Raw genomic sequence first — 25,253 nt, 5'->3', positions numbered from 1 at the left:
GAAACCAACAAGAGGTTTTTCTTATTTTGTTTTGTTTTGTTTGGGTTTGTTTTGTTTTTGTGGCTGTTGTTGGTTGATTGATTTTATCTTATGTTTTATGTGACATTTTATTTTTCAATTCTTATTATTTTTATACCTTGCAATCCCTTATGTTTCTCTTCCATTCATCCTAATATTATTCTTTCCACTCCAAATTTATCTCTCCTGCACTCCATCTTCTGCTTTTCTTTCCTTTCTTTTTTTCAATCTTGCAAGTTACTGTAAATTTGTATTATCTTTTTCTCACTTTTCTGACATTTTTTATTTTAATAGTATTTTGGTATTATTTTTCTTTCTGTATAATCTTCTTTGCTTGGTTGGTTATACTGTCATTTGATAGGTTCCCCCTGGTATCTCCGTCACAATGTGTTGATAATTTACTATTCTTCATCTGTGTTCCATTAATACACCTCTCAAGGTTCTATACTCTTTATTCTTGTTATCTAGATCTCATCAATTCTGCCACAAGACTGTCACTTTACTATTACTGTTAATAAGACCTAGTTCATACAATTGTAAATACTACTCAATACCCCTACCTGATCTCAGCCCACCTTGCAATTTTCTGAACTATATACTATTGTGGAGGTTGTCTCTATTCTTTTACACACTACTCCTATTTACTAATCTTTAATCCAGATACCTTAGAATCTGACCTCCCACAGCCTCACAGCTTTCTAGATACAACTAACAATCTTCTCGTCCCCAATAAGAGTCTTACCCTCTTTCCATCCTTTCTAAATGTGGATAGTGAGGTGGAGGATCACGGTTAACACTATAAGGAGCAAAAGGATAACCCAACTCTTCTCTACTGGCTGCTAATGTAAATATCATAGTAGACTGTATTGCTGTCTGAAACCATTTCACTTTACTCCTCCAACTGATCACAAAAAAAGAGTAGGGGGAAGCTGTGAACACCAGGATACACAAAGGAGATTGCACCACTGAATCTCACAAGTATTCTGCCTCAGAAGTTCACACCATAATTTCAGGGAATCAGAACAGTTCAATTTAAGAAACAAGAAGAAAAAAGAAGAAACCCATGAACAATGAGAAAACAAAGAAACAACCCCAATTGAAGGGAAATAAGGAAGTCTCAGGAAAAATGCTAAATGAAATAGAGGCAACTCAACTATCTGATAGTGAGTTCAAAATAATGATTACCAGGAAGTTCAATGAACTCACAATGAGCTATCAGAAATTAGAGGGAAACTACATCAACCTCACTGCAAACTATATAAACATGAAAAAGGAAATAGAAACTCTCAACAAGGGCCAAGAGGAAATGAAGAATACAATTTCTGAACTGAAGAACACAGTAGAAGGAATGAAAAGCAGAATCAATGAAGCAGAAGATCGGATTAGCGAGCTGGAGGACAAAGTAGAAAACAACATCCAGAAAGAGCAAGAAAAGGAAAAGAGGCTCAGAAAGAATGAAGAGGGATTAAGAGAAATGCAAGACAATATGAAATGTAATAATATCCATATAATAGGGATACCAGAAGGAGAAGAAGAGCAAGGGATAGAAAACCTAGTTGAAAAAGTAATGAAGGAGAACTTCCTTAATTTGATGAGAGAAAAAGTCACACAAATCCAGGAAACACAGTGAGTCCCAATCAAGAGGAACCCAAAGAGGCCCACCTCAAGACACATCATAATTAAAATGGCAAAATTTCAAGACAAAGAGAGAATATTAAAGGCAACAAGGGAGAAACAGGAAGTAACATACAAGGGAGCCCCAATAAGGCTCACAGCTGACTTCTCAATGGAAACACTTCAAGCCAGAAGAGAATGGCAAGAAATACTCCAGGTAATGAGAACCAGAGGTCTGCAACCAAGGCTACTTTACCCAGCAAGGCTCTCAATCAAGATAGAAGGCCAAATAAGAAGCTTTTCAGACAAAAGAAGTCTAAAAGAATACACCTCGACCAAACCAGCCAGCTCTGCAAGAGATCCAAAAGGGACTGTTTTAAGGAAGGGAAGAAAAAGAGAGAGAGAGAGAGAGAGGAATGCACGTACATAAAAGAAAATGAATAAGTACCTATCAATAATAACCTTAAACGTAAATGGATTAAATGCTCCAATCAAAAGACATAGAATAGTTGATTGGATAAGAAAAAATGACCCACAGATCTGCTGTCTACAAGAGACCCACCTCAGGATAAAAGACCTACACAGGCTGAAAGTGAAGGGCTGGAAACAAATCTTCCAAGCGAATGGACAGGAAAAAAAAAACCGGGGTAGCAATACTCATACCAGACAAAATAGACTTCCAAAAAAGGTCCATAAAGAGAGACCCAGAAGGTCACTTCATAATACTCAAGGGAAGAATCCATCAAGAAGACATAAATATTGTAAATATATATGCACCCAACATAGGAGCACCCAAATAAATAAAGAAAATCTTAGAGGACTTCAGGAAAGATATGGACAGCAACACAATTATAGTGGGAGATTTTAACACCCCACTATCAAAAATGGACAGATCTTCTAAACAAAATATCAACAAAGATATTGTGGCATTGAACAATACCCTTGATGAAATGAGCTTTACTGATATATACAGAGCCCTCCATCCAAAAGAAGCTAAATATACATTCTTTTCAAATGTACACAGGACATTCTCAAAGATAGACCACATGATAGGACACAAAACAAGCCTCAAGAATTTCAAGAAAACTGAAATCATACCAAGCATTTTCTCAGACCACAAGGGACTGAAGCTAGAAACCAACCCCAAGGAAAAAAACCCAAAACACTTAAAATCATGGAGATTAAATAGCATGCTATTAAACAATGAATGGGTCAAGAATGATATTAGGGAAGAAATCAAAAGGTTTCTGGAAACAAATGAAAACGAACTCACAACAACCCAAAACTTATGGGACACAGCCAAGGCAGTCCTGAGAGGGAAATTCATAGCAATACAGGCCCACCTAAAAAGGTTAGAAACATTCCAAACAAACAACCTAACCCTACGTCTACAAGAACACGAGGAACAACAACAAAGACAGCCTAGAGCAAGCAGAAGGAAGGACATAACCAAGATCAGAGCAGAATTAAATGACATAGAGACTAAAAGCACAATTCCAAGAATCAGTGAATCCAAGAGCTGGCTCTTTGAAAAGGTAAACAAAATCGACAAGCCTTTAAGCACACTCATCAAGAAAAAAAAGAGAGAAGACCCAAATAAACATAATCAGAAATGAAAGAGGAGAGATTACAACAGATACCACAGAAATACAAAGGATTGTAAGAAATTACTGCAAAAAAACTGTATGCCAAGAGATTTGAAAACCTAGATGAAATAGACAAATTTCTAGAAAAATATAATCTTCCAAAACTCAATGAAAAAGAAGCAGAAAGCTTGAACAAACCAATAACAGCAAAAGAAATGGAAGAAGTAGTCAAAAAACTCCCAACACACAAAAGCCCTGGACCAGATGGTTTCACAGGAGAATTCTACAAAGCATTTAAGGAAGAGCTAACCCCTATCCTTCACAGACTATTCCAAAAACTCCAAAAAGATGGGAGTCTCCCAAACTCTTTTTATGAGGCCAACATCATCCTAATTCCAAAACCAGATAAAGACACAACAAAGAAAGAAAACTTCAGGCCAATATCACTGATGAACATTGACGCTAAAATCCTCAAGAACTGGCAAACCGCATCCAACAGTACATTAAAAAGATCATACACCATGACCAAGTGGGGTTCATTCCAGGGATGCAAGGATGGTACAATATTCGCAAATCAGTAAATGTAATACATCACATAAACAAAAGCAAAGACAAAAACCACATGATCATATTAATAGATGCAGAAAAAGCATTTGATAAGGTACAGCACCCATTTATGATAAAAACACTCAGCAAAGTGGGAATAGAGGGAGCATTCCTCAACATAATAAAGGCCATATATGAGAGACCTACAGCCAACATCATACTCAATGGGCAAAAATTAAAATCTTTTCCACTAAGATCAGGAACAAGACAAGGCTTTCCACTTTCACCACTTCTATTCAATATAGGATTGGAAGTTTTAGCCACAGCAATCAGACAAGAAAAAAGACATAAAAGGCATCCAAATCAGAAAGGAGGAAACAAAACTGTCACTGTTTGCAGATGACATGATAGTGTACATGGAAAATCCTATTGACTCTACCAAAAAACTGCTTGACCTAATAAATGAATTTGGCAAAACAGCGGGATACAAAGTCAATATCCAGAAATCAAAGGCATTTCTGTACACCAACAATGAAACAGCAGAAGCAGAGATCAAGGAAAATTCCCATTTGAAATAGCAAAAAGAAAAATAAAATACCTAGGAATAAACCTAACCAAAGAGGTAAAAGACCTATATTCAGAAAACTACATAACACTGAGGAAAGAAATCAAGGAAGACACAAACAAATGGAAACATATACCATGTTCATGGATTGGAAGAATTAATATCATCAAAATGTCCATACTATCCAAAGCAATTTACACATTCAATGCAATACCTATTAAGGTAACAATAGCTTATTTCACAGACATAGAACAAACACTTCAAAAATTTATATGGAACCATAAACGACCCCGAATAGCTGCTGCAACTTTGAGAAAGAAGAGTAAAGTAGGAGGGATCACAATACCTGACACTCAACTATACTACAAGGCCACTGTAATCAAAACAGCCTGGTACTGGCATAAAAACAGGCACATAGACCAATGGAACAGAACAGAGAGCCCAGAAATAAACCCAAGTCTCTACGGTCAATTAATATTTGACAAAGGAGACAGCAACATAAAATGGAGTAAAAATAGCCTCTTCAACAAATGGTGTTGGGAGAACTGGACAGCTACGTGCAAAAAATGAAACTCGAGTACCAACTTACACCATATACAAAAATAAATTCAAGGTGGATAAAAGACTTAAATATAAACCGTGACACTGTTAAAGTCCTAGAAGAGAACATAGGTAGGAAAATCTCAGATATTTCATGCAGAAACTTTTTTACTCACTTGTCCCCTAGAGCAAGGGACATAAAGGAAAGAATAAACAAATGGGACCTCATCAAAATTAAAAGCTTTTGCATAGCTAAAGAAAACAGTATCAAAATAAAAAGAGAACCAACTGTACGGGAAAACATATTTGCCAATGACACCTCAGACAAGGGTTTAATCTCCAAAATATATAAAGAACTTACATGACTCCACTCTAAGAAGACAAGTAACCCAATTAAAAAATGGGCAAAGGACTTGAAGAGACACTTCTCCAAGGAGGACATACAGAAGATCCAAAGACACATGAAACAATGCTCAATATCGCTAGTTATCAGGGAGATGCAAATTAAAACCACAGTGAGATACCACTTCACACCAGATAGAATGGCCATCATAAACAAAGCAACAAACAACAGGTGTTGGAGAGGTTGTGGAGAAAAGGGACCCTTGTACACTGTTGGTGGGACTGCAGACTGGTACAACCACTATGGAAAGCAGTATGGAACTTCCTCAGAAAACTAAGAATGGATCTGCTTTTTGACCCAGCAATTCCACTGCTGGGACTATATCCTAAGAAAAATAAAATACCAATACAAAAGAACCTTTGCACCCCGATGTTCACAGCAGCACAATTTACAATAGCTAGCAGCTGGAAGCAACCAAGATGCCCATCAGTGAATGAATGGATCAAAAAACTGTGGTACATTTACACAATGGAATTCTATGCAGCAGAAAGAAAGGAGCTCCTACCCTTTGCAACAGCTTGGATGGAGCTGGAAAGCATTATGCTAAGTGAAACAAGCCAGGCAGTGAAAGACAAATGCCATATGATCTCACCTTTAACAGGAACCTAAACAATAAAACAAAGAAACAAGCAAAATATAACCAAAGACACTGAAATAGAGGACAGACTGACAGTGACCAGAGGTGAGAGAGAGGGAATTTCAGGGGAGAATGGAAAGGGCTTACAGGAACAAATTTAAAGGACACATGGACAAAAACTAGGGGGAGGGTGGTAATGGGAGGGAAGTGGGAGGGTTGGGTGGGTGGGCTGGATTGGCAGTAAAAGGGAGAAAACTGTACTTGAACAATGATTAAAATAAAAAAAAAGAAAACCAAAAGGAAATTGAAGGGGAAAAAGTGGAGATGCCAAGAATGTCCTATATTTACATGCTTAAATTTTGTAAGTCATTTAAGAATAGAGAAATATATTAAAGCTTGTTCTGCTGATCAGGCAATCATAAATTAATCCAAAGAGGCTTCTCAGGATGGAAACAACAGCAACCTAGAAATTACTTTTAATGAACTGTATGGGAAGTTAAATGTAAAGAGATCTATGTTTCAAGAAGATTGGCCTTTAGATTTTAAAAGAAAACAGTTCTGTTAATATTTTGAGTTCATTTATTTGTGAGAGTAATAATAAATTGCAACTACATGTAATATAGCAATTCAAAGAGAGTTTGACAGCAGATAAAATGTTCACATCTACATCAGTAAAATGCTCTTCTTAAACTGAAAGGTAAAATACTTATCTTAAATTGACATATATTCAATTACCAGTACATACTTGGTTTGTTTCCATGTATTAGGAAAAATATATTATATTTGATCTCAAAAAGGTGAAGCTTTATTTTTTAAAAAAGCACAATTTTTTTCCCCCAAAAGATGCAATACTTTCCAAGGGATTGAAGTTTTTCTCTTTAGATTATACCATAAGAAGCCAGCATCCTGGCCTACTGCCCAGTAAAACTTGTGAGGGGAAAAAACTGCAAAATTTTATTCAGGGGAAGCGAAAAGAACATGAGTGCCCAAAGAATGAGCAGTGACACAAGGGCCTTGGTTCCTAAGCCTGGCAGTTGATCTAATTTGTGTCCTTAGTGATAGCAGTTAGTGCTTCAATTATAAATTGAGTTTTAACACATAGGAAGTGTAGAGAACACTAATTCTAGGAGATTTTTAACATTACTTTCTAAAAAAAACAGGGCTATTTTCATATTTGGCTATATGGATAAAAGGAAATAATGATCGATTGAAAATTCATTGTTTCTTAAGTGAAATGTCTACATATATTACTTTTAAGGGGCTGTGTCTACTCCATTAGAAGTTACTCACCATATTTTATTTCTGTTCCTAGTAACACATGACTAATCCTCACAAGCCACTGTTGTATAACAATAGAAAAGAAGTACTGTAATTAAAACTTAAGAAAAGACTAACACCTAAGCATGCTGAGGATTAGACAGTGTTATATTACACAGTTAGCATGAATGAGTCACAGAGAGAATATAAATCAGAAATTTTCTGTATATCTGTATTGGTATGAAGAGGAAAACCAGTGACAGACATTAACTGAACTTTCTTGCTATTTGTATAATATCTATTTTGAAGACATGGCAGTTCATATTAATCATTCATTGCTTATCTATAGTCCTTTTTATTTTTTTCTGCAGGTTTTTAACTTATATTTTATTGATTATGCTATTGCAATTGTCCTGATTGTTTCCCTTTTTTCCTCTCCACCTAGCACCCCATACTGCCTCAGGCAACCCCCCCACTATTGTTCATGTCCATGGGTCATGCATATAAGTCCTTTGGTTACTCCATTTCCTATACTGTACTTTACATTCCCATGGCTATTCTGGAACTACCTATTTGTACTTCTTAATCCCCTCACATCTTCATCCATTGCCCCACACCCCACTCCCATCTAGCAACCATCAAAATGCCCTCTGTATCCGTGATTCTGTCTCTGTTCTTTTTGTTTGCTTAGGTTGTTTTTTAGAGTCAATTGTTAATAGACATGTAGTTTTGCCATTTTATTATCCATAGTTTTGATCTACTTCTTTTTCTTGAATAAGTCCCTTTAACATTTCAGATAATAACGGTTTGGTGATGATGAACTCCTTTAGGATTTTCTTGTCTGGGAAGCTCTATCTCTGTCCTTCAATTCTAAATGATAGTTTTGCTGAGCAATCTTGGCTATAGGTCTTTGCATTTGATGACTTTGTATATTTCTGCCAAACCCTACCAACATGCAAAGTTTCTTTTGAGAATTTAGATGACAATCTTATGGGAACTCCCCTGTAGGTAACCAACTTCTTTTCTCTTGCTGCTTTTAAGATCCTCTCTTTATCTTTAATCTTTGGCACTTTAATTATGATGCGTCTTGGAGTGAGCTTCTTTGCATCTACCTTGTTTGGGACTCTTGGTACTTTCTGAAACTGCATGTCTACTTCCTTCACCAAATTAGGGAGGTTTTCTTTCATTATTTTTTCAAATAGATTTCCAATTTGCTGCTCTCACTCTTCTCCCCGTGGCACCCCTATGATGCAAATGTTGAACCTCTTGAAGGTGCCACAGAGGCTATTTGTACTATCCTCATTTTTTTAATTCTTTTTTTCTTCTTATTGTTCTGGTTGGTTGTTTTTTGCTTCCTTATGTTTCAAATCATTGATTTGATTCTGGGCTTCATTCATTCTTCTACAGGTTATTTCCCTGTAAATTGTTATTTATTTCAATTAGTGAATCCCTTTTTTCTGACTGGATCTTTTTATGCTGTTGAGGTCCTTGCTAAATTTGTCGAGTATCCTTATAACCAGTGTTTTGAGCTCTGCATCTGATAGATGGCTTATTTCTATTTCATTTAGCTCTTTTTCTGGAGTTTTCATCTATTCTTTCATTTGGGCCATGTTTCTTTGTGTCCTCATTTTGCCAGCCTCCCTGTGTTTGTTTCTATGTATTAGATAGAGCTGCTTTGATTCTTTGTCTTGGAAGTGTAGTCTAACGTAGTAGGTGTCCTATAGGGTCCAGTGACACAGCCTCCTTTATCACCCAAGCTGAGTACTTAAGGTGTGCGCTTTGTGTAGGTTTAGTATACCCTACTTTTATAGTTGAGCTTTGGTTACTGCTAGCAGATAAGTGGGAGAGATTTACCCAGGCCAGTCACCTTCAGGGATTGGCTGTGACCACTTACCACTGCCCTCCACCATTGGTGGAGGATCAGCTGTGCAGGGGCAGGGTGGTGGTGCTCCAACATGGTCTGTAGCTGCCCACTAGGTGCACTGGCCCTGGGGTTTCCTGGGTAGTGCAGGCCAAGGTCAGGCTCCACCTGTATTTTGCCTGGATCCACTTTGCCTGAGCTATGAAGCAACCTGAGATGGCTGCTACTTGTGCTGGGCTTGAAGATCCCCAGGCAAAGCCAAGCCATGAATCTGGGCTGGCTGCTGCTAGCTCCAGGCCTGGGGCTCACTGAGGCCAGCTGTTGCTTGTTGGAGAAGATTTAGAGAGTTGTCTATTTTTATTTTTAAAAAATTTTATTTATTTATTTTTTAGAGAGAGAGAAAGGGAGGGAGAAATAGATAGAGAAAGATCCATGTGTGAGAGAAACATTAATTGGTTGCCTCTCACACACCCACAACTGGGGACCTGGCCTGAAACTCAGGCATGTGCTCTGACTGGGAAATGAACTCGTAACTGTGGGTTTGTGGGACTATGGCCAACCCACTGAGCAACATTAGTCAGAGCTCCAATTCCTTTTAAAAGGAAGTGAATCATCCATATGTTTACTGTATATTATAAATTATATTTATTATATATTATATTATATTATATTATATTATATTATATTATATTATATTATATTATATTATACAGAACAAATATTGCTTAGGTTAAGAACTGAAAGACTATGAACAATATAATTAGCTTAGTCTTTCTCTCAGTTCCATGGATAACCTTTGTTTTCTAAGACCTCACCCAGCTGGAATCTTGCCTAAAACCAAGAAGTAAGCAAAACAAGTCTCTAAGAGCTAGTGCTGATGTGGCAAAGTCTATACGTTAGTAGTATTTCTGGAAACCCAATGGAGAACCCCATAAACTGTCACTTGGAATCTATGCTTAGCTTGAGAAGATTCTAACAGGCCTAGTTGGTTGGTTCTCTCAGTAGATTAAACCCTAAAATGAGGGAAGAAAGAGGCTACTATCAGCAGGCACACTGAGAGTAAGGAAAATGACAGCAAGAGAGGGGTAGAAAACTAAAAAGTAGGCCCAGAGACATTATCTCACAGAGGTACAAATGGCTCCTCACCCCATGAGACATCATAGTACTTATTTATTTAACTATTTATTTTTAATTAAAATTTTTTGTAAAAAAAATCCTCACCCAAGGATATATTTGTTAAATTTTAGGAAGAGGGGAAAGGAGAGAGGAGAGAAATCTGGATATGAGAAATGTTGGTGGGCTGCCTCTTGTACATGCCCTGACTGGGAATCAAATTCTCAACCTAGGTATGTGTGCTCACTGGGGATTAATCCCTCAACCTTTTGGTGTATGTGATGATGCTCCAACCAACCGAGCCAATTGGCAATGGCATCACTATATTTATTGTAACAATGTACAATACATAAGGTTGACACTAATGGCTCTGAGTCAAACAAAAAAAGCTAAATAAGATTAAATACATTGCATCCAATAAGGTTGAAAAGTATGCACTGAAGTGTGTAATCTATTTTATCAGAATTTTCATCAAAAAGTCTTAAAATGATGCTTCAGCAGTAAATTCTGAAATAAATAGAACAACTGAGTATTTAACACATAATTTCTGCAGGTTTCTAAATGACCAAATTTGGTCTGAAACCTATGTAACTTGAAGAACAGAAAACCTCTACTTAGCTGTTGTCTCAATTGCCTAGTTACGAAAAGAATATAGAGCTGTCTTATTCAATTATTCTACAAAATTAATTTTTGTAAAGTAATTGGACATCTTTTATAAATATACTAAGTGAAACAAAAAATGTTAATTTTAAAATCCCAGGCAGTATATGTGTTTCCACCTAAACCTATGAATTTGTAATTTAAAAATAAGTAATCTTTTGCTTTTTTCTTTTGTTGATTATGTTCCAGTTAAAGGTGAGATCATATGGTATTTGCTCCTAACCAGAGTCATCAAAAATAAGAACAATATAAAAATAGCCAGAGGGGAGGGGACAATGGGGAGAAGGGTTTTCAGGAACTACTATAAAGGACACATGGAGCCCTGGCTGGCATAGCTCAGTGGATTGAGCGCGGACTGCGAACCAGGAATCGCAGGTTCGGTTCCCAGTCAGGGCACATGCCTACGTTGCAGGCCATGGCCCCCAGCAACCACACATTAATCTCCTCCCCCCTTTCCTCTCTAAAAATAAATAAATAAATAATAAAAAAATAAAGAAGAAAAGTCAAACTTAAAAAAATAAAAAAAAGGACACATGGACAAAACCAAGGGGGAGGGTGGAAGCAAGGGAGGGAGGTGGGTTTGGAGAGGGTGGGGAGAAAATACAGACAACTATAATTGAACAACAGTAAAATAATTTTAAAAAATAAAATGTTAAAAAAATAAAAAAATAAAAATAAGTAATTTCCAGGAAAGACAAAAGACGTGGGGATTGGATATAATGTTAACTAGTATATAGGAGACTTTTTCTCATCTGTGAAGCTTTTCTTGATTAATCATGTCAAATCAGCACATGGCAGACAATATCGATAGTGGATGGAAAAGAGAGGCATGAACATTTCTTCAATTTATGCACACATAATTGTGGCTATGATGAGTGCTATTGGTTGATTTATTTAAAGAAAGTGACACAATAAAAAATAATTATAACTATATCTGACACTTCCATTTTAAAATTGGAACACTTAACTTAAATGTGGAACACTTAAATGTTTGGAACATTTCAAACACTTAAGATGAATTTTTGATTAGATTTTAATTTTTCAAAAAGTTGCACTGGTTGTTTATTTTGAGAACAGTGTTAAATTTTACAAGGTCAGGAATTTTTTTCTTCCATATTTTTCATACATATTTATATGTGCCAGTGGCTGGATTGAAAAAACAGATTTAAAAGAAAAATGCCAGTTTAGATTTGCAATATTTATTTTACTGGAACTTGTATTAAAGCTTAAGTGTAGGACTTCCGGCAAGATGCAGGAATAGGTGGACGCACCGTACCTCCTCGCACAACCAAGATTAGAACAACAATAATTTACAACAATAATTTACAGATAGAATAACACCTAGAACTGATAGAGGATTTATCTGAATGGAAGTCGGACAGCCAAGAAGTTGAAGTAGACCCGTACATCTAGACTGGTAGGAGAAGACAAGCCGGGCAGGCGCGGGGCTAGCGTGGGTCGGCGGTGCACAGAGGTCAGGGAAAATTTGGTGCAAAATAGGCGCAACAGCCATCCGGGGCGCAAGAACACAGCAGTGATCCCTGAGTATGCAAGCTGCGGCTGGCGGACCCAGTGAGGCAGCGATTGTGAACCAGGGCAGAGCTCACAGCCCAGGATCCCAGAGAAGAGTCTGAGCCCAGGAGAAGGGAACTACCGCCATTGTTCCCTCCCGTCCCCGCTCCTGACCCCGCCCCCACATATAACATCACAATCTAGTGACTTGGGTGCCCAGCCCATGTGAACACCTAAGGCTCTGCCCCCTACCATAACAAGAGCAACCAGACCAGAAAAAAAAAAGGAGAGACAGGGAAAGACATGTTTCCAACAGAACAGATCAGTCCCCCAGGACTCATCCTTTTGAGCGACTAAGAAATAGCCAATCTATCAGATGCACAGTTCAAAACACTGGTGATCAGAAAGCTCACGGAATTGGTTGATTTTGGGCACAAATTAGATGAAAGGATGCAGGTTACCATAAAAGAGATACAGGAAGATACACGGAGGAGAGCCAATAGTGAAAGGAAGGAATCTGAGTCTCAAAACAATACAGTGGACCAGAAGGAAGATAGAATCAACCAAGCAGGAAAGCATGATGAAATAAGAATTCAAAAAAACGAGGAAAAGCTTAAGAGCATCCAGGACACCTTTAAACGTTCCAACATCCGAATTATAGGGGGTACCAGAATGGGAAGGGGAAAAAGCAACAAATTGAGCACGTATTTGAACAAATAATAAAGGAGAACTTCCCCAATCTGGCAAAGGGAACAGTCTTCCAAGAAATCCAAGAAGCTCAGAGAGCCCCAAAGAAGTTGGACCCAAGAAGAAACACACCAAGGCACATCATAATTACATTAGCCAAGGTAAAAAATGAAGGAGAGAATCCTAGAAGCAGCAAGAGATAAGGGGACAGTAACCTACAAAGGAGCTCCCATCAGACTGTCAGCTGATTTCTCAAAAGAGACCTTACAGGCAAGAAGGGGCTGGAAAGAAATATTCCAAGTCATGAAAGACAAGGACCTACATCCCAGATTGCTCTATCCAGCAAAGCTCTCATATAGAATGGAAGGGCAGATAAAGTGCTTTTCAGATAAGGTCAAGTTAAAGGAGTTCATCATCACCAAGCCCTTATTTTATGAAATGCGAAAGGGACTTATCTAAGAAAAGAAGATAAAGAAAAGACATGTATAGTAAAAGGACAGCAAACTCACAATTACTAACAACCACACCTAAAGCAAAACCAAAAGAAACTAAGTAAACAACTAGAACAGGAACAGAACCACAGAAATGGAGGGCACATGGAGGGTTAGCAGCAGGGGGGTGGGAGGAGGAGAGGGGAAAAAAAAGGTATAGAGAATAAGTAGCATAGAATGTAGGTTGAAAATAGATAGGGGGAGGGCAAGAATAGTACGGGAAATGTAGAAGCTAAAGAACTCATAAGTATGACACATGGACATGAACTAAAGGGGGGAACGTGGGTGGGAGAAGGGGTACAGGGTGGAGGGGAGAGAAGGGGGGAATGGGACAACAGTAATAGCATAATCAATAAAATACATATTAAAAAAAGAAAATGAAAAGAAAAAAAGCTTAAGTGTAACACCAATATTTTGATGAACAGCTAAAATAAAATAAAAGTAGCCATGGAGAAAATATTCTAGGCAGAGTGGGTTTTCTACTTGATTTTATACTCGGAAGGCAAAGTTGGATCTCCTTTCTGACAAATCAATTACTCTGTCAACTGACTGAAAGCATCCTTTAGAACCTCAAGATTCTGAGAAATCAAGTTTATTGAAAATAATTTAAAAATTAGTTATTTAAGCATATTTCTTGAACTCTGTAACAATTCTCATTAGAAAATAATGTTTAGTCAAAATAACTTAATGCTATGTTGTAAAGAAAGAATGCAGTTTAAACAATATCACTGTGTAAATATGACAGGATTATTGCCTTAAAATGATCAGCACAACAAGCTTATTGCCTGTTTGTCACATGAATTACAATGCGGATGCTATCAGACTCTTTTTTTTTAGAAAGGATTTCATCTATTTATTTTCAGAGAGAGGGGAAAGGAGGGAGAAAGACAGGAAGAGAAACATCGATTGATTGTCCCAACTGGGGACCTGGCTTGCAATCCAGGCATGTGACCTGACCAGGAATCAAACCTGCCACTTTTTGGTTCACAGGGTTGGCACTCAACTCACTGAACCATGCCAACCAGGGTACTCTTTCAATAGGCTGTTCAAATTTGAAGAGTTCTGTTATTGTCAAGTTTTAATTAATTTGTTAATATAGTTCTTTGAATAAAGGTGTTTTAAAGTGTGACTTAGTAGATTAAGTATTTTACAAATGGGAAATTGAAGTTGCATTTGCAAAAAAAAAAAAAGAGAGAGAGAGAGACATCCTGCATTCTGGGTTTACAAATAGAGAAAAAGGTGTTTTAGGAAAAACCTTGAAAATATTTGGGATGACAAAGAAGAAGTGAGAGAAGTTTAAAACTGAAAAAAAATCTCTTGGAAAATTCCAAAGTATACAAAACAATTTAAAAATGAGCTCAGAGACTTTTGTATGTGAAATGGAAGAACATGTTGGAATGTAGATTACTCTTTGCATAATAAAGGCAGTATACATATTAGTGATCTGGGAGGGCCAGTTTCTCCACATATTAAAATCTCAGAAAAATTAATAGTGGAATTCCTTAAATAAAAGGGTTTGGAATACACAGTGTGCAAAAAATTCTGTTGCAATTTTTAAGAAGATATATGACATGCAAATGAATGGTTCTTTTTATAAATGCTGTAGAAAAAACAAGAGCAACATAAATCACAGCCTTTCTGTGGGCCTCAGCCTAACCCTTATAACAATACCTGTGGAGATGAACCTGGTGCAGGCTCAGAGTGAGAAAGGTGTAGCTACAGAACCCTCAAATTTTCTTTTTAGAATGTCCCGTGGTCTAAATGAGTTTTTGCCAAACACTGAGCAGCTGTCAATTCATGGCTGAACTCACAAATGTCTAAAGAGTCACATGCTCTAAAACTGATTAATGTGTGATTGAAATGGTTCACACGCTTAACAGGCAGGCAGTAGCTATTAATGGTCTCCCGTCAAAGTAAAGGAATCCCTGTGGATATTCTCGCTAGATGAAAGGCCATCCCACTTCTCCACAGAGCTGAGCTGGAAAAGTAGACCAAAATTTGTCAAGACTTAGATTTTCTCAAAAAAAAGCCTTCAAATCGGCTCAAGAACATGAAGAATTCAGTTAAGAACACAGGAGATTTGACTATAGAAAATGAAAAAGAATATTTTGGTTTGAAAAGGATTTGAGAAGAGTTGTCTCTAGTCAGCTGCTCAATCCTAAATAAATCCTTAATATGGATACAGATGGATAGTGTGTGGAGTGGCTTTTTAATGGTCCCTCTAGGTTTGCCATGACCCAGGGTGAAAATAAACTTTTGGAAACTAATCCTGTCTTATTTTTACCTCCTCTCTTAAAAAAAAGGTTAAAAAAATAAAATGAAAAAGCTAAAATAAAAATCACAGAAAACTGTTTACCTTCCCATACATTTCATAATCTGATATGAGAATTCTTTCTCATATACTTTAGTCTTTTACATCAGCATTAATAGGTCAGTTTTATGAGCTTTTAAATTTTGTTTCAATTACACTTGATATGCAATATTGTATTAGTTTCAGGTGTACACCCCAGTGATTAGACATTTATAAAACTTACTAAGTGATCACCCTGGTAAGTCTAGTACCCACATGGCACCATACACAGTTATTACAATATTATTGACTCTGTTCCCTATGCTGTACTTTACGTCCCCATGGTGGTTTTGTAACTGCTAATTTATAATTCTTAATCCCTTCACCTTTTTCATTCAGCACCGGAATCCCCTTCCCATCTGGCAACCATCACTTTGTATCTAAGTTTGTTTCTGTTTTGTTTGTTTTATTTTATATAAGGTTTAATTATTTATCTTTCTTGGTGCAAGCATGTGTGTGAGCATGTATGACATTTGAAAAACTGGGGAGTGAGACAGAATACAAGCAGATGGAAGTGAATTAATGTAATCAGTCACAAGAAATACTGGGCTCCCCTGCATTCAAGATGAGGACCACTGGCTGACTCCCCACATTGAGTCCTCACTGTAGCCCCCGTGGATGCTTCTCTCTAGATCACGCTTCATAAGCAGGGTGTTCACCATGAGGTTTCTAGAGTTAAGTAATCATGCTGTGGCTTCAAAACAGACTTTCCCTTACTGGCTACAACATGGTAGTCATTATTTTTTTCATTTAATAAATGACTACTACATACCAGGTACCAGGTTCTCAATGTATATAGAGAAAAGACAGCTCCTATTTTGAAGGAGCTCAGTCTAATACACAGTTTACAAGCTGGTGTCACACTATAATTACTCAAGGAGCTAACAAACAAACAAAAAAATGACCGAATGCCCAGGCCCAGTACTAGAGATTCTGATATAATTGGCCTGGAATGGAGAATGGAATGCAGTCAGTATTTTCAGAAAGTTCTTGGCATGATTCCAATGCACAGCCAAGGTTGATAACTCCTGTTTTAATAGGTAAGAGAGATCAGATATCAAGCAAATACAAGAGCAGTTTTCTAAATTAGTTGACCTAATCTTCAATAGTGACCTTGGCTTCCTCCTTCAGAATCCTTTAACACTCTGCCGCTAGGCCACTGGGCACACATTTGCATTCTCAGCCTTACCAGGTTCTATTACTAACCAGTTTTTAGAAACTGGGTTTGGATAGTAGGTTGTCAACCCAGTCCCAAGTCATTGTTTTGTTTGATGCTGTGTTCTTCTAATCTGCCTTGTTCCAGATGACCGAGTCCTAACTTCCAGTAACCCAGTTCTTGCTTGGGACTCTGCCTTGCATCTGGGTTCTTTTGCTCATCACCTGACATCTCTGGCCCACTGATGTTTCTCTGGTAAGAACACCTGCAGCTTGTACTGTCTGTCAGTCATTTGTTGCCCTCTAGATCACCTGTGACACCTTGGCAGGTTCCTTTCTTGTCTCCTGTCTGATCTGGCTCACCTAGCCTCCAACTACATACCAGGCCTGATTCAATAAACACAGATAATGCTTGATAAATATCAACTATCAAGAATAAAAGTGACTTTTATGACCAACAAATATACACTAAATATTTTTCAATTTATACTTCTTATAGGCATTTTTAGCTAAAAGATTTCTTGGTAGAGCATGACACACTTAGTCCATTTTCCGGGTCCTCATTACCAGCAGTATTAGACTTTGCAGCAGTGGCCGAGCCATTTCTGCTGGTATGTTTGCTGACATCAAAGGAAGACCAGTGATCCTATCAACCTCAGTGGTTGCTTTTAACTGGAATTCAGATTACACTTGAGGTGTCCTGTTAGATGTATTTGAGGTTTGCTGTTACATGACAAGCTTTATTTTCTATCAGAAATTTTAATAATGCATTCTAAAAGATGTTGTTCTTCTGAAATAGCCCTCTGAGTTTCACGTCCCAAATCTTGAAATTGATAACATGCCTTCCACCCTCTTCTCATCCATTCTAATATAAAATAAATATCTGGGTATAAGTAATATATTAGTATTTAACAAAATTGATACATACAGACAACCTTAGGCTTCATATAAGTTTTTACAAGGAGTTAGAAAAACTTAATACCTAGCTTTATAGCCTATTCAGCTGTGGGAAATATTTTATGAACATCTATCTAGCTCTCATTGCACCATGTTGTAAGCTCTGTTTTTTTCACTAGATTATACGCCTAGTATACATGACAAATGTCACATGACTCTACTCCTGGTGCCCACACAGCATCTGAAGAAATACATGTTGCAAGAATAAATGTGCCTGCGGCATAGGGATCAAGTCCAAGTGTCTCCTAGGCCTTGGTGGTCCTTCATGGCAAAACATTTTGATTCTGTGCAGCCCAGGATTCTTTTCTAGGCTGTGGTCCAGTGGTTCCGAAGTGGGTTACTCTGGTGCTGTTTAGTGTGTTAATGTCTGTAGCTGTTGTTCATAGTTATGTTCTAGGAATGGAATGGTCACAAAAAATGACTTTTGGTATCTTATTCCTGATCAATGAAACAAAACTCTAGCCCAGAGCTCAACAGCAGATCCTTTTGGGAAGGAAAGTCTTCATAGTAAAGACTATGTTATGTCATGCATAGTCTTTACTGCCATTCTGAGGCTACTGGTGAGAAAATAATAAATCAATTTAAGCTTTCTTCAGTTGATCAAATTTGGATTCTACTGCTTAAAGTGTGCTTTTAATTTACCCATGACTAGATTAAGAGTTTATTTATAGTAATTTAAATATTCTTTTTACAGTGGTAGACTCTGCAGTTGGGTCCTTTTACAAGTCCATTTGCCACCTTATATTTTCTCACAGTTGGCACGTGAAGGGTCTGATTTATATAGGAACATGTGTGCTGATGTCTTTGTGTGTTACTTTTTACCTGGCATATATGTTCCTGGCATTTTTATGTTTTCTCATAAAATTTTTCAAAGAGGACTTATATGAGGTATGGCACTCTGGCCAGACACACCTACCACGCTTTGGCATAAGAAGGTCACCTCTGTTCCACCTAGCTCTAGAGTGTAGTTACAACAGTAGTTGAAAGCAGGTTATGAAGCAATAAAATGAAGGGGACAAATAGTTCCTCAAAAGATACATTTGATGTACTTTCCATATAACATAAAATGATAGAAGAGTTTTCTGTTTACATTCTTTTCTCATCATAAAAATAAAGCTATATTACTTATCTGCTCTTTATTTCTATATGAAAATAGGGATAAATTTAAGTGAAAGTGCTTGGACTAGAATGACTCTAAATTTAAAATAACTGGTTAATATTTTTTAATCCTCTCTCATTTCCAGCACTTTCTTTTATGCAACTTTAATGAACTGAAATGTATAGCTTTGAAAAGTAACAGAGGTTACATGAGAAAACAAATTATTATATAATGCTTTGAAACTATTTGCAGTGAACACTATAAACTTTGTCCCCATAACAAAGGAAAAGACTGTCTTCCCTAGTCCAATTGTGGCATCTCCTAAAGCTGGGAAGTGAGGGCTGCCTCGACTGCACACATCATTCAGTTAGGAGTGCTGTTGGTTTAATCCAGGGCTCAGCAAACTATGGTTTGTGGGCTAAGAGTGGTTTTCACATTTTTAAACAGTTGTAAAGAATAAAAAGAAGATTAATATTTCAAGGCATGTGAAATTATTTAAAATTCAAATGTTATAATGTATATAACACATTGTATTATATAATGTATATAATGTGCACAAGAAAGTTGTATTGGAACATAGCCAGTTTATGTATTGTCTATGGCTGATTTTGTGCCATAGTTGAATATTGCAACAAGAGCATATGGCCATAGACACAAAAATATTTACTGCCTGGCCCTTCACAGAAAAAGTTTGCTGACTTCTGGTTTAACATAATTTTAAAAATCTTGCTAACCACTGTTTCAGCTTTCCCTATGACTGGAAAAATATTCTTGTGGGACTTTATGGCCATGGTATATCAGAAATAACATCCCAGGAATGTAGGCTTGAAACAGTCAGTCCAAGACCCATAATTGATCAAGAACATTCCTGTTTTTAACTAAAAACCAGAATAGCCCTGGACCACTTCAAACCTGGCTCACCCCTGTCCTGAGGCTCCTATGATTTGGTAAATGATTGTCATGGCTTAAGTCATACTGATCAATTATTCAAATAGACATACAGTGATAATTTTGAAAACTAGGAAAAGCAGAGAAAGCTAGGTTGAATGTTACTTTGATATGTTACATAGATGAGATTAATTGTAATGAAAGAGCAAAGGCCCACCTGGATGAGTTTCTGCCACAACAGGCCCAGCAAGGTCGGATGGCTTGCCAACACCTGCCTGGTTGATGGCTCGGACACGGAACACATAGCTGACACCCTCCTGGAGGCCTTGCACCTGGAAGAAACAGGTATAAATGCAATGGGTGTTTTGTGTCACTTAAACAGAAGTGCTCTTCCGCTGTAAAAATGATTTACAGTTGGACATTGAACAACGAGGTTTGAACTGCATGGGTGAATTTATATGCAAATATTTTTCTTTCTTTTAAACAACTTTTTATTAAATTTATTGGGGCAACATTGTTTAATAAAACTATATAGGTTGCAGGTGTATAATTCTATAATATATCATCTGTGTGTTGTATTGTGTGTTCACTGTGTGAAGTCAATCTTTTCCTGTCACCAGTCATTCCCTCTTTATCCTCTTTGACTTCCCTCCACCCCCTTTTCCCTCTGGTAATCACCAAACTGTTGCCTGTTTCTATGAGGGTTTTTGTTTGTTTATTTGTTTTGCTTAATCCCTTCACCTTTTTCACCCAGGCCCTCATTCCTCCTCCCCTCTGACAGCTGACAGTCTGTTTTCTTTATCTGCGAGTTCATTTCTATTTTTTTTATTTTGCTCATTAGATTCCACATATAAGTAAAATCATATGGTATTTGTCCTTCTTTGACTTATTTCACACAGCATAACACTCTCGAGGTCCATCCAGGCTGTCACAAAAGATAAGATTCCCCTCTTTTTTACAGCTGAGTAGTATTCCATTGCGTAAATGCACTCCTGCTTTTTTGTCCACTCATCTATTGATAGGCATTTGGGCTGCTTCCAAATCTTGGCTATCATAAATAACGCTGCAATAAATGTAGGGGTGTATACATTCTTTTGAATTAGTGTTTTGGGTTTCTTTAGATACTTTCCTAAAAGTGTAATCGCTGGGTCATAAGGCAGTTCTATTTTAATTTTTTGAGGAAACTCCATACTGTTTTCCACAGTGGCTGGACCAATCTGCATTCCCAGCAACAGTGCACTAGAGTTCTCTGTCCTCCACACCCTGGCTAACACTTGTTGCTCGTTGATTTATTGATAATAGCCCATATGACAGGTGTGAGGTGATATCTCATTGTGGTTTAATTTGCATTTATCTGATGATTAGTTACGTTGAGCCTGTTTTCATATGCCTAATGGCCATCTGTATTTCCTCTATGGAGACTGCCTATTCAGATCCTTTGCCTGTTTTTAATTGAACTGTTTATGTTTATTTTTTTGGTGTTGAGTTTTATGACTTCTTTATGAATTTTGGATATTAACCCCTTATCAGATGTAACATTGGCAAATATGTTCTCCCATTCAGTGGGTTGTCTTTTTATTTCGTTGATGGTTTCCTTTGCTGTGTAAAAACTTATTCATTTGATGTAGTCCCATTTGTTTATTTTTCCTTTGTTTCCCTTGCCCGAGGAAATATGAGGAAAAACATTACTAAAAGTGATGTCAGTTTACTGCCTATGTTTTCTTTTAGAATTTTTATGGTTTTGGGTCCTACATGTAAATCTTTAATCCATTTTGAGTTTATTCTTGTGCATGGTATAAGAAGGTAGTCTAGTTTCATTTTTTTGCACATATGTGTCCAATTTTCTCAATACCATTTTTGGAATTGGCTGTCTTTATCCCAGTGTATGTTCTTGCCTCTTTTCTCAAATATTAATTGACCATAAAGGTGTGGGTTTATTTCTGGGTTCTTTATTCTGTTCCATTGATCTATATGCCTGTTCTTTTATGAATACCATGCTGTTTTTGTTACTATGGCCTTATAGTATAGTTTAATATCAGGTAGTGTAATTCCTCCAACGTTTTTCTTCTTTCTCAAGATTGCTGAGGCTATCTGGGGTTTTCTGTGATTAAATACACACAGAGGGTACTATATACTAAATTGTTAGGTTTTTAATCTAATTCTTTAATTGTATTCTGTTTATGATAATGGAATTTCACTATGTGGTGCTAGCTTTCACTGCAGCTAATAGAGTTTTGAGGAAATTTTTGCCTGTAAATGAAATTGACTGTAGGTACTGACTAAATACACAGAGTTTGATGTATTTAAATTTTTTGTTTAGAAATAATGCCAGGCAAGTGTGGATTTACAGAAAGGAACAGACACATTTCCTTGTTGTGATAAAAATAGACCAGCTGCCAGGTGTCTGCTGCATTTGCACCTGTCACTTAGGTAATATGTAGCCGTGAGTCAGATTTTTGCATCATGATACAGGAGGTGAATGCACATCCTAGTGTCTATTCAGTGGGGTGACAATAACATTCTTCCACTCTTCCATTGCCACAGTGACAATGACTGCTGGCTTTAAAGCAGTAGAGAAGCACAGTCTATGCACATCAATATTTCTTAGATTTTTTCCCTTCCTTGTAATTTCCAAAGGAATCGCATTCCCTTGCCTTCTCCATCCATGTCATCCACACTTCTGATATTCACTCCCTTCTCACTATAGTCTCACCAGGCTGTAATTAGCAATATAAGAGGAAAACAGTGAGCTCTGTTTGGCACAATCCTTTTGGTTGAAAGTAACACATCGTTAACTCTCTCTGGGGACCAAGAGGCTTGGTGCTGAAGTGAACATGGGTGCTTCCAGGAGAAACCATGTGCTCCAGCTGCAGCTGTGCTGAAGTTCTCCCCTTGGTGCAGCTACGTCTCCTATCCTCACTTATGTTTGCCAGACTAAACTTTTTAACATGTACATTTGTTTATCCATTTCAGACTTGAAATTTTTCTGAATATAAGACATCTGGAAGAGAGAATCTACATCAAATGTATATAGGGATTATAGGATATCTTTATTTTTCTTCTTTATTCCTTTATAGTTTGAATTTTTCATCATGAGCATGTGTCAGTTTTATAATCAGAAAAATCAATAATTGTATTTTCACAATGAAAACTGGCTAAACTCTAAGATAATTTCCTTACAGAAAGTTCACCTTTGCGCACACTCCACCTCAGTCTCTTTTTCCTCTCTCCCCTCGATTTGCCTTTCCTTCTTGTCTTTTCTTTTAATGAGTGACATTAACTTTTCTTTGATGTGTTTTAACTCTATTTCTTCTTGCTCATTTTTTTGGTGGCTCTTGGCCCTTTTTGTTTGGCTTCTCACTCTTGCTTTGCTACACCCCAGGCAGGTCCACCCTCAGGCTCGGGAGCCTGTGCCATGGCGGACTGATTTAGGGAACATCTGGCCATGAACACTTACCACTGCCATCCACGATGGGTTTATTTCACACTGGCCTTTGGGGGGTTGCATCTAGAGGCCTCCTGACTCATCTGAACAATTAAGCAGCATCCTAGGCTCCAGACTTTCCTTGACCTTTACCTGTCCCAATGAAATGTGACTTTCCTTATCTCCTCAAGGTTTTGTAAGGGGTAGAGAGCTCATTGGCATATGCTAAACTGACTTAATGGTGTATTGGGTTTAAGGGTCATTTTTCCAGAGGATATATTTACCTTCTTTTATGGGGATTATAAATACCTTAACTCCAGAGCATAGCTGACAGATGGTATAAACCTTAGTCCATAGTGGCAGATTGGTGGGTGAGACCATTTAGACCAGGTATACTTTGAATGTCTTCCAACGCCCACCCTCCAGGCAGTGGCCTATTGTGCCAACGGATGGGGTCACACACTGAATACAGTTTTTGGTTTTCTGTATGTCTGGTCAAGCCACACTGAATTCTGGGTAATGAGAACTAGAATCATGCTGCCCCAGTTTCTGAGGCCCTACTGTGGATTCAGGTTCTCTGGTTTTGCTGACAATAAAAGAAAACATTTTTTTGAGATTTCCATTTGGTACAAATGAGAGATTCAGTGGCTTTAGCAGAACAGTCTTTGGTAGATAAGGTTAGAAACCGGTTCAGTTTGAACACTCTAGAGAATCTGGAAGGCAATGACATGGGTAAGGGTGAGGATAAGGTCAAGAGTTGAGTGAACCCATCCCACTGGCCTCTAAGAGCTCAAATGAGCACAAGCGTAAGGGAGAAGGTTAGGTGAGACAGGGCAAGACTCAAAAGAATCAGCAGCTAAAGGCTTGCTGGCATGAATCCTATTATAATAGGCCCTCGAATTAAAAAAAAACCACCTTAAAAAAATTAGAGGTAGGAACAAGGTTACCTTGGAGGAATGGTAAATAAAAATGTCATAAGGCTGTGAGTAACAAAAACATGAAGTAGGTAAGTGAAGGACAGAAGGGAAAGACAAGATAGAAGGGAACTTGTAGATATTTTCCAAAGTTAGACTAGGAATTCAGGTTAAACATAACCAAATTGTTTTAAGTATCAGAAATGTCCCCAAACCCTAACCACTGCCAAATGAAATCTTACCAAGAGCCCTATGTATGACCCAGATGGAAGCAGAGATGTTGTTTTGCCTTGCTAACTTAAAGTTGGTACCATTAGAAGAGCCTTTTTTCTTTTTAAATAGGTTTCTCGAACTATGAGCATCCCCTTACCCTTAGGTATTTATTTTTAATAGCCGCCTCATTGAGTCCTCGCCATTGGTCATCTCTGGCCTTGGCCTCCTTCATGTCCACAAAGTAACCAGTGACGGGAGTCCGTCCAGAGTGGATGGGAGGCTTCCACTGCAGAACCAGGGAAGTTTTCCTGACTTCGCTGTACTTGAGACTGTGCGGTGGTCCTGGGAAAGACAGAGAGACCAGTGCATGAAAATCATAATGTAGATTAAAATAACTCAAATATGTGTAAATCTAGAACCACATTTAAGGTTTTACAGCTGAATCTCATGGTGGTGTTCTTTTTTTTTTTAATCTACCATTTCCATGGAAGTAGGTATTTTGTAGTCATTTCATATCAAGTTTCCTCAACAGCTCTACACCAACCCACTAAGACCCTTATGGGCAGCAGGTGGAAGGTCTGTTCACGACACTCCTCAGAGACTGGGTGAAAGTTTCCTTCAGGGTGTCCTCGGGCCTGTGCTCCTCATCTTTTATCAGAACAGTTTAGTTTGGTTGAAGATTCAGTTTCAGGTTCCTTTTGGATAATAATCTGAAAATTCTCCCAAGTCTCAAATTAGCATGAAGAAAGCAACTCTATTTTATGGCATATGATAGTAATATTTCTTACAAAGTAAAAAAGAACATATTGTAAAATAACTCTCC

At 37.6% G+C, this 25,253-nt stretch overlaps 1 protein-coding gene across 2 annotated transcripts in view; it reads right to left on the bottom strand.

Moving 5' to 3' along the window:
• MYOM1 (myomesin 1) overlaps positions 1 to 25,253 on the bottom strand; it is a 142,182-nt gene that overhangs the window by 29,846 nt on the left and 87,083 nt on the right. For both annotated transcript variants that reach the window (XM_045849931.1, XM_045849932.1), the window contains 2 exons: positions 24,588 to 24,772; positions 20,097 to 20,211 (listed from right to left, as the gene is read on the bottom strand). In XM_045849931.1, coding sequence (XP_045705887.1) covers positions 20,097 to 20,211; positions 24,588 to 24,772 — 300 coding nt within the window. The remainder of the gene's footprint in view (positions 1 to 20,096; positions 20,212 to 24,587; positions 24,773 to 25,253) is intronic.

This window comes from Phyllostomus hastatus, unplaced genomic scaffold (assembly GCF_019186645.2).
Source record: "Phyllostomus hastatus isolate PE091 unplaced genomic scaffold, TTU_PhHast_1.1 phas_contig_80, whole genome shotgun sequence".
NCBI classification, from domain to species: Eukaryota; Metazoa; Chordata; class Mammalia; order Chiroptera; family Phyllostomidae; genus Phyllostomus; species Phyllostomus hastatus.
The sequence above is the reverse complement of the archived record's forward strand: the minus strand, read 5'-3'. Positions and strand labels throughout refer to the sequence as shown.